Source organism: Lampetra fluviatilis, chromosome 7 (genome assembly GCF_964198595.1).
Source record: "Lampetra fluviatilis chromosome 7, kcLamFluv1.1, whole genome shotgun sequence".
Classification (NCBI taxonomy): domain Eukaryota; kingdom Metazoa; phylum Chordata; class Hyperoartia; order Petromyzontiformes; family Petromyzontidae; genus Lampetra; species Lampetra fluviatilis.
Window position 1 is genome coordinate 9,524,648 of NC_136281.1, and position 12,393 is coordinate 9,537,040.

The 12,393-nt window shown below is 45.4% G+C and overlaps 1 protein-coding gene across 1 annotated transcript in view; it reads left to right on the forward strand.

The window, feature by feature from the left end:
• The first annotated feature begins 383 nt into the window (after positions 1 to 383).
• Positions 384 to 12,393, forward strand: part of LOC144933541 (uncharacterized) — a 103,847-nt gene continuing 91,837 nt past the window's right edge. Inside the window, exons 1-2 of the mRNA XM_078858431.1 lie at positions 384 to 1,239; positions 8,946 to 9,021. Coding sequence (XP_078714557.1) covers positions 847 to 1,239; positions 8,946 to 9,021 — 469 coding nt within the window. The 5' untranslated portion in view covers positions 384 to 846. The remainder of the gene's footprint in view (positions 1,240 to 8,945; positions 9,022 to 12,393) is intronic.

Genomic DNA, 12,393 nt, shown 5'->3' on the forward strand with positions numbered 1-12,393 from the left:
CGGTGGGTTTGGCCAAGCACGTGGGGAAGAGGGAGGTTGCAGGGAGACGGGGGGGGAGGTGAGGAAGATAGAGAATAGGGGGTTGGTGCAGGTTAGGGGGTGCATTGAGATCGAGAGGTGCAGGGAGGGAGAGAGAAAAGTTCAGGGAGAGAGACGCGGGGGGGGGGGTGAATTAACAGAGTGAGATGGAGGTGGAGAGAGACACAGAGAGAGGAAAGTGCGTTTAGATATAGATAAGTGCGGAGATAGATAAAAGAGTCGTGGGTGGAAGGAGAGAGGGGACGGAGGTGACATTACAGAGTTCAGCGAGAGAGAGAGGAAAGCGGTGGGGTGGGGGGTGTGTGCAGAGAGAAGGAGGTGGTGCACGGAAGAGGAGGTACAGAGAGAGAGGGAGAGAGAGAGGGAGGTGCAAGAGGATGGGAGGGAGTTGTGTGGAAGAGGGTGGCAGCGAGCGCGGAACAGAGCGGGCCAGAGTGCGCAGGGCGGAGCGAGGAAGCCTGCGGGGGCAGCAGCAGCAGTAGCCGCCGATGAATGAGCGCAGACGTCAAACAGCGGAGGCAGCAGCAGCAGTGGCAGCAGCAGTGGCAGCAGCAGTAGCCTCGACAAACACAAACACACACACAAACAAGACAGAAGGACGCAAAACCAGCGACAACAAAGCAGACACCCGTGGGAGTTGGGCTACGGACACGCGCGTTCGCTGATTGTTGGGGGGGTGCAGGAGGAGGAGGAGGTTGGTTTGGAGCTGGATTTGTGCGACTCTCCGTAGTAGCTTGAGGACCACCACCACCACCCACCCCACACACGGGTAGCGCAAGCGCGACTTAGCACCCGCAAGCCCCATGTATGTATCTCATCTGTGCGCAAAGTTGGCAGCAGCAGCAGCAGCATCACCATCAGCACCACCAGCACCACCAGAGCAGCAGCAGCGGCAGTAGCGGAGCCGCGCCGCCACGGTGGAGACGGAGCGACGACGACGACGAATACGAAGCGGAGGAGGAGGAGGACGACGTGGATGAGGAGGACGAGGAGGTGGGGGGCGGGCGAGTGGGAACGAACCATCTACGGGAGACGGAGCGGAGGCAGCAGCAGCAGCATCAGCGAGCGAGGAGGAGGCAGGGCCCCCCCCGTAGCGCACGCAGCCCAGCCGGGCACGCCCGGCCGGTTAGGATGGTAACGGTGCTGACAAAGAAGTTACGAGCGTACACCATTGACGAAGTCCAGCCGCTACAGCTCAAGGTAGAGCGAGAAGGGGGGCACTTGGCACCCACCACCCACCACCACCACTAACGGCATCACCACACTACCCCCAGCACCCTGATGCTCTCTTGCTCGCTGTCATCACAGGTGATGTTGTGTAGAGTTGACCTGGTTCATGGGAGGGGGCTGGCTGGGTGTGTTGACTTGGGTGTGTTGACTTGGGTGTCTTGACTTGCTGACTGACTGTAGCCGGCTCGTTAGGCGAACTGGATATCGTGACTGAAGCAGACTGACTAGCAGGCTGGGTGACTGCATGGCTGTGCGTAGAACGAGTTATTTGACTAGTTGGCCGATTGACTAGTTGTGTTAACCGACTACCTAACCAGCGATATGATTCGTAGTCTCGATGACTGAGCGGGTGTCTAATTGACGAGTGGATGGCTGGCTAGTTCACCGGACTAGCTGCTCGTCTGACTACCTGGATGCCTGGTGAGCTGGCGGGGAAGTGAAGTGGCTGTCTTGACGAACTAGCTGGCTGGATAACAGGCTGGCTGGCTGGCTCGTGTGATCTTGCAGTTCATCACTCATCATACTGGAGTAAACAATTGTAAATAACCCATGTCTTATCGAAATGGTGATGACAATCTTTGTTGGTTATCACCAGACAAGCCATTAACTGCTGGCAAGCAGAGGTATCCGCGCATCGTAGCGTCGCGACACAACTTTATTGAGTAGACGGGAGAACAATAGCCATGCGTGTCCTTCACTGCTTATCGACTGCTGATGGCACGAGGCTGTATCTTTTGTCTGCAGCCAGCAGGAGCAGCAGCAGCAGCAACTTTCAAATCACTTTGTTGTCTTTACAATGCCAACAATAGACTGCTGCTACCACCACCGTCATCATCATCATCACCAGCCAAGATCAATCCACTGCTCAGCTGTCGCCTCCCTCCCCAAACCCGTCACTATACTCTCACAAAACTGCGATGGAGAAGTATTAATACTCCACATAGCACCCACACAGTATGCTGATTTCATCGCTCCATCTCCTCGCTGACTTTCCATCTCGGACGCGTCCCATATCTTGGCTGCCACTCCATCACTATTCTTGGCCGTCGATTGGTGCTATATTGAGTAATATTTGCTGACACGAGGCATCGCATGCGCCTATTGCATTCCAGCAAGCACTATAAACGTATAGACAGTTCTTTGAAAGGTGTAACGGGACAGGGGAGCAGTGGCACCGTGGTTATCGCACGGTGCTAAGAACCCAAGGGCACCTGAATTCGATTCAGCCACGGGTTCTGGGCACCCACCCTCAACCAACCAGCATTTACACGCGTGGGGAAGTATGGTCAAACAAACCCACATTACGTACTCGGTGTCAGGAATAACTACATTTTGCAGTGGATTGACGAAGGGCTGTATATTATATATTATTATTATCATCATTGTATTAAGCTACATAACGTTTACAGAGTGGTCATTGGAGATAAATGTCCGTTTTACTTAGTGGTATGACGCATGTCAGAGTCTCTAGTTGCGGCCAGGAGCGGAAATATCTTTCACATTATTGCATCAACATTCTTATTTTCAAGCACTTGAGCAAAGCCTCAATTTAGTTATTGTACTGACAGCAGGCAGTTTTGACCTTGCATATAATCCTTCACTGGGATTCACCAACGCGCAGGTTATGTGCTTGCCAGTACATTTCCACCTCTATTTAAGCACCCACGGGGAACAAGGCATTCACTGGCGGGGTTTTTAGGCTGGCATTATCGATGTATCTTTTGACGTTTTCAAAGGGCTCTGTTATTGTTTGGGAAAAGCATCACAAGGCAACGCATGAAGCGGAGGATGTGCGATAAAACCGAACAACAGCGTTGTACCGCGATAAACAGCCCATCAGAATGCAGATTTATTGCATGACGGTATACGACGAAATCTAAGTAGGGCATTAAAGGTGGCGTGGGGGAGATGGAGATGTAAATAGCCTTAGCACGTGGCTCGCTGACGACGCCTGCTCGTTTGTGCAGTGAGTGACCCAGAGTGAGATGTTACTCATGCGTACACGGACTGGTGAGGATATGGTTGTGCGCCATTCAAGGGGGAATGCCTGCTGTTTGAACGAACGAGATGCGCGCGTGTGTGTCTTTGTGTGTTTAGTCATGTCTTTGTTTGGATTCTGTTGGTGTTTTCGTGGTCTGTGCGCCCTCTGAGGGTGCACTGAGATCATCCCGTGAAATGCACACAACCGTTCACTCACGACGACCTGGGGTTTCAATTACAAACTGACACTTCTGATATGCCGAAAACATTCCTGAATGGAATTAGCCAAACATCCCAACATGCAGGAACCACCTTAAGTGTTGAGAGTCAGTAAAGCTTTCCTTGGTAAATAATATGAAGGTGAACTTGGTGATTTTTTTGGGGGGATAATTATAATCTAGTCTATCCATTTAACACCTGTCTGATATAGTATTTTGAAGAAGAATAATAATAATTACCACATGTAATGTATTACCATATATAACAGTTTTGACATAAACAAACAGAAACTTTGAAAAGAATAACCGCATGCCACCCAATTATTCTTGAGAGCTGTTTTCATTGTCATTATCAATTGGTTGTTTGTGCTTCTGGCCGGGCTTGTGCAAGTGTTTATTTCGGAATGTGGGGCTCGTGTTCATTGCGGTTTGGAAGTCGCGTTTATGCTACTGGATGCCTCCTCTTGCGCAATAGCAGCTGAATAGCGTGGCTGAGTGATCGTAGCCCGTGTCATGAGGCCCCCCCAACTCCACACATGCTCGGGACATTCTGGGTCCGTTTGGAACACTAAGAGAGTAATGCGAGCAATGTAATGGTGGCAATTTAACATCACTGATTAAATTAACATGTACAGTGGACATAAATTATTATTCCCCAAGCAAAGCAAAACGTGGCGCAAACACAATGTAAAACTCATTTGCTTTTGTCGTTATGTGGGAGCTTTATTGCTTTGTGCAAGTAACAACGCTCGCTTAATGCTGGATAGGGTTTAATTCGCAAAGCAGTTGAGGCTTTAGGAGTATTTTGCAGGGGCCCGTGGGTGATGTTTGCCACAAGTGGCAGAGTTCAGGACAAAGTGGGCCACTGGGAAGGCCTGCGCTTGCCTATTAGATTTCTTTCACGTTTATTTTAAATTGTCTGTTTATGCCACTCAGTGCTGTCTGGGCGCAGTGGCCAACTTTGTCGTCAACCAAATAATAGACTAATGAGATATTATTAGGTGCATTTTTATAAAGGCGCATGTGAAAGCACTAATGGATTTGGTAATGCGGTTGGCAAATTGGGGAGTGCTTGGTGGGCAATGCGCAATACTCTCCCAACAGCACTTGCTTGTGTACATATAAATGTCCAGCTCTTTATCAATCCGCTGCTGCTATGTGAGGTTCTCCCCATGCCGTGCAGGTCATGGCTGATGCCTAGATATAACATGCCTAGGTCAGAAGAACCACGGGTAATCTGGCGATGCCTGAAATACCTACTTACATGTTGTTGGCTGCTGCAAAGCCTCAGGAAGTGAGGTCATCTCGGCTAGGCTCAGAACCAGACCTGCGGCTGTGGTGAAGAGCACAGGATGCCTCGCCCATCTGCTCTCGTGTCATCTTCTCGAGGAGCCGTGCACAGCCAATGATTTAAGCACCAATACTGACCGTGCATGGACCTGTGCTCACAAATGGTTATCCATAATCTAAGGGGTTCATCTTCTTGGTTCTTTCGGTAAAGTCACGTAGAAGGGAAGTAATAAAACCGAAAGAACCAAGAAGATGAATCCCTGCAGTCACGAAAGCTTTAAATCGAAATCTAAGGGGTGTCACCATGGCGAGATGTTAACTACCTCACCTGGTGTGCAGGAGATCATGGGTTCGATCCTGACCCTGATGCCTGTAGTTTTGGAGCTTGCATGTTCTTCTCGTGGTCGCTGGGACTATTTTCCAGGTCTTCTGGGGGTTCTCTCCGCATTTAGAATAAACATACGTTTAGATTATTTGGCTGCTATACATTTCCACATCATAAGCCACTTCTTTGAGCTATCATTTGTGGCCAGTTCGCTTCTGAAAAAGAGCTATATAGCTAAGTGGACCTTACCTGGTAAAATAATAAATAGTTTGTAATCGGTAGTTGATAGACATTTAATACATGAACACCAAGGAGCAAGTTGCCACCTAAGCATCATGTACATAACCCACATCATGTACTGTGTAGCCCACTGTTTGAAACAATTTATCTGCTGGTGCCAATAAAATGGAAGTGCCTGGGTCATAAAATAGTTTAAGCTATCACCTGAACCCTCGGGAGTCTCCTTTAAATCCTTCTTGGATCAACTGAAGTGTCCACCAGCAGGTACAGAGTTAAATGGGCATCCGTTGATGAGGGCATGAACGTTTAAAATTACAGTAGTTATTTCCATCATATCCATCATTGTCACTGTCATCATTGATGCTGTAATCACAAATTATTAATATAGTAATCACTCGTGGTATAGGTGTGGTATTATTTCCAATTATTCTTTCATTATTAATGTGTGTGAATAATCTGACACTCTAAATGCAAATATGGCACAGTTAATCATGTTTACAATTAAACATATCAATTTTGTTTTGATGTCTGTATTTAGTTGAATTGTTTACCCTGTAAATATCTTTTGTTTATCTTTAATGCTTGTACAATGACAGTCATTGCTGAAATAAAGTGTTTGTTAATTATTCGAATGTTGGCTTTGTTTTAAAATAAATACTTGTATAAAATGCACTTGAGCATAACAACAAATCAGCATGCACATGACTAAATGCAATGCTAATAAAGTCTTGTATTGTCAATAATACTGAGATGACTCCTGCACTGTAATTGTTCTACATTCGCGCAACTGAATACACTGCATGGCATGACACTGCAGTGTGCAAAGTATAGGAAACAATTATTGCAATATAGTACTGTGTATTTATGTACTTTATGTTTTCACTGTAACATATATTGTACAACGATGTCGTTGATGTAGTTGTTAAATTAAATATCTCCTACTGTAGACTTGCCCCAGTTTCACCGATCTGAATACAAATTATTTGCTAAGACCGAGAGGTTAAAGTGTGGTGCAGCACGTGGAACCTGCGTTTAGCTCTGGCGCTGAGGAGGGGGCCACGCAGGCCTTGTTAAGCAGGAAGTCGTTCAGCATTTTACTGCCCTGTGTCGTGCATCGTAGCCCAGGAGTTGAGTACAGACAATCACCTCTGCTTGCCTGACAAGTTCACCACCAGGACTTACACTTTAAGGTGCAGCCCTTCTGTTACCTGCACACGCCACTGCTGACGAAAGGATCTCCACTGGAGAGAGCTTCACAAAACCCCCATAGAGAATATCTGGCATCCTCTTCTTCCATGCTGGTCCGATGTCTTGCAGGTGGGAGTAGCCCATACTTTACTCCAAGTTCAGTATTCGTGTTTAATTATTCTCTGTGGTGCGTTATACAATACGGAGGATATTGTGCGTATAAAATATTGATTGCCCGTCAATTTTCCAGGCGATATTTAACATTTCTCATGATTGAGAAAGTGTACGGCTTTATGGAAAGATGGTGACGTGTGATGAGCAATGTCATTTTTAAAATGACAACTATGAAAACCCTTGCACCGTTAATTTCACGCTGGCTGCAAGCTCTGGGCACGGGAGCGATTTTTTTCAGCAGGGCGATTTGTTGCTCTCAAATTCCTACCCCTCCCTGCACCTGGCCTGCCACAGACGCCTCTCCTGAAGCTCAGCTCTATGAGGTCAATAGATCTCATACTCGGCAGAAATACAGATGCTGGCTTAAAATCAATGCAGTGCCCCAGTAAGTTGGACTGAGTGATTGTAACAATATTAATGGTATGGCTAAGCTAATTTAGCGTGCAAGATACGTGCATTTTGAAACAGTAACGTAATCGCGTGAAGGTGTACAGGCACCCGGGCACGGTGAGCAATGTAATATTGGTGATCAGCGGGTCTAAATTTGGAACTCTGACTTCACCCACTGTGCACTGTAGTTTGTTATTGTCTGGGGAGTGGGTTGGTTAGCACGAGCTTACGTAAAAGCCACCCATTAAGCATTTTAGAGGCTGTTATGGACATGCCCAAATCTTTTTTTTCGTTATCAAAGGCAGCAGCAGCAGCCATCGAGCGTTTATGGAGGCTGGTAGAGCTGACCCCTCCCGAGAAGAAGGCTCAGCCGTCCATTGTAAAATTTTATCGTGAAATTAAAAGATGTTGGTGAGAACTGGAGCTGAATGCACATAAACACAAGCAGATTGCGTCGTTACTCATTCTGCTTAGCGTTTAAACATAAGTGTAAGTTTAAGCGATGTTAAACATTTGTTTAACATTGACTGCGGTGCCTTCCTGCCTCTCCCAGGGTTCTTTTTATGCCCCCCTTTTAACAAGGTCACGCCACGGGCCTGAAAACAAATTATTCTGCTCTGAAATTTTAGATCGCATTTCAAGTTTTTTGAAAAATATAAATGTATATATATTAATATGAACTTCAAACCTAATCACGTAAAAAAAATATATTTAAAAAAAGCATCACCTTTTTCCAAGAAAGGCCTTAGAATAGATTGACCTTACGTAAATGTCAGCGGTTACGTCATTAACAACAATGAGAAGAGGGCCATAAATTAGCACGTTAAATGCTACCTTGGAGACTGCGGTTGTGGACTTTATTGCTACGGCTTACTTATATAATGATTTAATTAGTCATTTACAGTAAAATGTAAATTGGTTGATGCCCTTTCAGTGTATTGCTCTGTAAGCAGAATATTTGAGCTCGAGAAATTTACGATTTTATTTTCAGTTTTTAGGAGTCACTGAACCCAGTCGTGTATAGCTCAACGCTGCAGACGTGACCTTGAGCACAAAGGCACACGTGACGTTAACTGGAAAAACGAACAACAATTATATCGTAGCAAACCGCACCCTTGAAAGTGGGTCACAGTGGCATTTGAGCTGTTTTTTTTTGTCTCAGGGCATCAATGGTATTTCCATTGGGCATGTTTTTTTTGTTGCACCACTGACTGCAACATACATCTTTTTTTGCGTTTTTGGACATCTGCAGCATTTGATAAACCTCACCCATCCCATGCAGCACATTTGGTGAGATAAAAAAAACTATTAACATTTCTTTAAGAAAAAAATAATTAGGGTGTGGAGGTGGCGACAATAATAGAGGTTTTTGTGGATATTGGTCGCAATAGCCTACGTGTTAAAGGTGGGGACAAGTGTAGGTAGGGCAAGATGCGATCTAAAGAGAGAAAGGTTTGGAAGGGTAGTGTATTTTCCATGTGAATTACCCCTTTCAATTTGTTAGACACCTCGGGCTGGAGCTAATGCTAATAGTATAAAATCAATGATCACCGCTACTTTTCCTTCAATGGCCTACAAATGAAGTGGGTTCGTATGTGAGCTTTATGTTTAACCAACCCGTATTGACCAGCGTGGTGAAGTATGGTCAAACAACCCTTTCAACCAACATGGCATGGGAAGGCCTTCATTCAGCAATCCACTGATAAGGCGCTTTATAAACCTTCGGATTGGAGAAGGCTGGTTGTTTTCACTTGAGACCCTGTGTTTTGCTTGCCAAACCAACAAAGCTTTGGCAAAAATAATGTGGACAGCCTCTTTCTCAGCCATCTGATGCGATTGCTTCTGCTTACCGTGCTCTGTGTCGTCGTTAGGTGACTCATTCATCGAGTGAGGAGGAAGAGGACGACTCTGAGGACGAGAACCAGGAACTTGCTCAGATTGACCGAGGTGAGTGACGTGTTACCAGGCTCCCTCTGCCACACACTTACTTAGACATTTTTTTTTAAAATCTGCAACGTTTCTCTGTTAACCTGGCAGTTCTACACAATTAGAGCCGGTGTACGATGAGTCGATTAGTCAACAAAATGACAATCGACTACTTTTTTGTGATCAATTACTCGTGTCCCTTTGAAAAAAGATGGTCACCCCTCACTCTGCCTCTTGAAGGTGAAGGCAGGAAGCCTCATTAACAATCCATGCCCATCGTGATGTGGCTGATGATGCTGATGACATCACTGTACCCAGCTCTTCCCCTCCCGTCCAGCAGAACTTTTTTGTGTGTTGTCCGATTAGTTGAGTATACTAACCGATAATTATCTCTAGATTCATTGATTACTCAAATAATCAGAGAACACTGCTCTGCTCACAATTCTTCTGAGAAAAGTTTCCGCGTGTTAAAATTCTAGAGGTGTTCGTGTGGTGCAACCAGTATGTCCATAAACTGGCATTTGTTGGAATGTGGCTGAGAGGTGAATAATGATTCTTGAATCAACCCTATCGTTGAAGATATTTACCAGCGGAATGTAATTTTGTAGGTGTCTTGTCTGTTTTTGGCAAGCTCAACAGTGGGGAGTGGTGGTGCAATGGTTAGCGCACTGCGCTACAAACCCGGCAACCCGAGTTTGATTCCCGCTCACGGCCAACACGGGTGTCGATTATCTGAATCAGTCCTGGGCCTCCACTAGGTCGACTCAGCCTCAAATGAGTACCTGGCACGATGGGTAAAAATCGCCACTGGGGAGACAAAGGCATGGTGCTGGCCACCCACCCGCTCGTGTACCGTGCCGGCTGTCATAGGTGCTCACTAAGAGCACTTGCTCCAACAGTCTGTTAAGGCTATACGGGGGATCTTTGTCTTTAGTGGTGAGCTCTGCATGACTTGCTCGACAGTTTAGAGTAAGAAATGTGCATTCTATTTATCTCTGGGTGTGCATAGAGATAGCCTTGACCAAATCTCCTGGAATGCACCCGATTTTGTAAGAGCTCAAAAGCTAAGCAGTGTTTAGCCTGGATAGTGCATGGACGGGTGACCACTTTGTATTTAAAGTGCAGAAAATCCATTATTGTGCTGTATGGTTCTCCCAACATCTGTGCTCTGTGCCACCAACCGAGAGCTGCACTGACCAGCGTGATGAAGTTAGCTCAAACAACCCTCAGGAACTGCACAGCTTAGGGAAGCCTTCATCCAACAGTGGGTTCACACAAGGGGGCTGCACATGTGCATCTGTAAACACACACGTGCAAAAATGAGGGGTGGACACATTTCCCTGAGAATGGTACACTAAAATGCTATGCTAGCCCTATTACCATCCTTCTGTCAGTGTTTATAAATGGGGGGTAGGGCACTCTCATGGCAGCAGATGGAGCAAATCTTTCTTCCAAAAATGAATAAATTCTTGAACTCTACCCGCCTGCTCTTGGGTGGGTCTCTTTCAAGGCAGTGGCATTGTCTTCCTATCCCTTCCATTGCTTTGCAGGCTTCACTGCTTACAATGCACTTCCAATAGAACTTTCGTGCACGAGAATCTAAAAACCTGGAAGCCACAACAATTCTTGCACTTTGTACACAAGTTGAAATTTTAATGCAGCACATTTTCGTTGTTGCTAAGAAGTATGTGTTTATGGCTCAACTGGCATACAAAGGGTGGCTTAGTTTTGTTGTTTATAGCACTGTCTTAAATCTAGACTGTTCATTGCCTTGGGCCAATTATTTTTGTTTCGATCGTGAACAACTACATTCATAAGGCACAGGGTCAATGATCTCCTTGTTTAAAGGCATTGCCACTTTTGTACTTCACAGCCATCTCACAGCGTATGAGGCTGTGTTTGTAATTAAAGCAACAAAAGCTGTGGAAACAGAGTAAAATCTGTGTTAACACGTGTTAAGTGCGTGCGTGAATGGAATTCGGTGTGCATTTCTGTTTGTGTAATAAACACAATTGTGTGACTTTTTCATTGGTTGGAAGCAATAGGTTAAAAAAACGAATAACACAAGTGTCTCATTCCACCATTAATGGTTTCTCCCCTCTGCAGTAAAGTGACATTTTAAAAGGCGTTATTAAAATGGATGTTGAGTGTTATGTGTAGCATCGCACGAGGTCTCTGTGTGCTTGTCATGCGGGGGTCTCAGCACAAGGAAGGCATGTCGCGGCAAAAGTCGGATTGTGGCCACGCTTGGAGAGAGATAGCGAGATAAAGGACACTGCCAATTTGGGGTGAACAAGCACATCGACAATCCGTACTGCGGAGGGATTTCTCAATTGTGCTGTACAGTTCTCCGTTTTTTTTTGTTTGTACCGCGTGTAGATGTCCGACGTTATGCTACACGTGCTGTGAGTTGACTAAGGAAGCTCATATCAGAGAGCTAAGGCCATCAAAAGTATCTTTGAAAATTGCAAAGTGCCAAATATAACATTGTTCCAAACCAGCAGAGGACACCCAATCAGGCATATAGTTAAGTACAGTACATCGATAGCGTTTTTATATTTCAATAACCCTGCCCCCCCCCCCCCCCAATTCTCCACAAGTTTCAATATCATCACAAAAAAGAATAAAGTCTGCACATTAGACTGAGGTCATAGCCAACTTGATCATGTTCGCTCGACGTCGCAGTGTTTCTGCTTTGTCGTGTGTTTTTCCAGACATGTTCTGACGTATGTGGTTCGTGAGTGAGTTTGTATGTTTTTCCTTCACGTGATAATTTTAAATATTTAGGTTCTGAAATTTCACGCAACTGTCAGTCACTTAAAATTCTCAACTTAAAACAGCTCGCAGCAAAGGGCTGTATCGTATTATTGTGTGCCATGACAATTAATTGACTTTGGAATTGATTTTCATTCTAGGAGTCTATTTGTTCATAGTTAACCAAACAATTATTAGATAACAAAAACGTTAAGTTTATCACTGTCTATGACAATGCAATGCCAACAAAAACTAGAAGCTCTTAAAAGAGGGATGCCGCCATACAATACTGTTGCCGACTGACCCGGGTGGCACTAAGACAGAGCTCGACTCAGAATCAAAAGTTTGGCAACTCAGCCCATCATCATCCTCCAGTGGTGACGATGGGTACTCTGCCCAAATAATAGGATGCCAACAATGGTTGTCCTTTGGATTAGCTGGTCCCATTCATAAGAATGCGGACATTTCTACGCTTGACGCCACCCAAATGCTGGTTTGAGCACGGAAATACTTTGGACAATGGAGATGGAAAGATAGGGTAACAACAGAAAACTTTGTACGGTACTTAACATTTTAATTTACTTGTAAGCTAAAGGCTTTTATTGTATGAAATTATTCTGCATTGACATGTACTGTAGT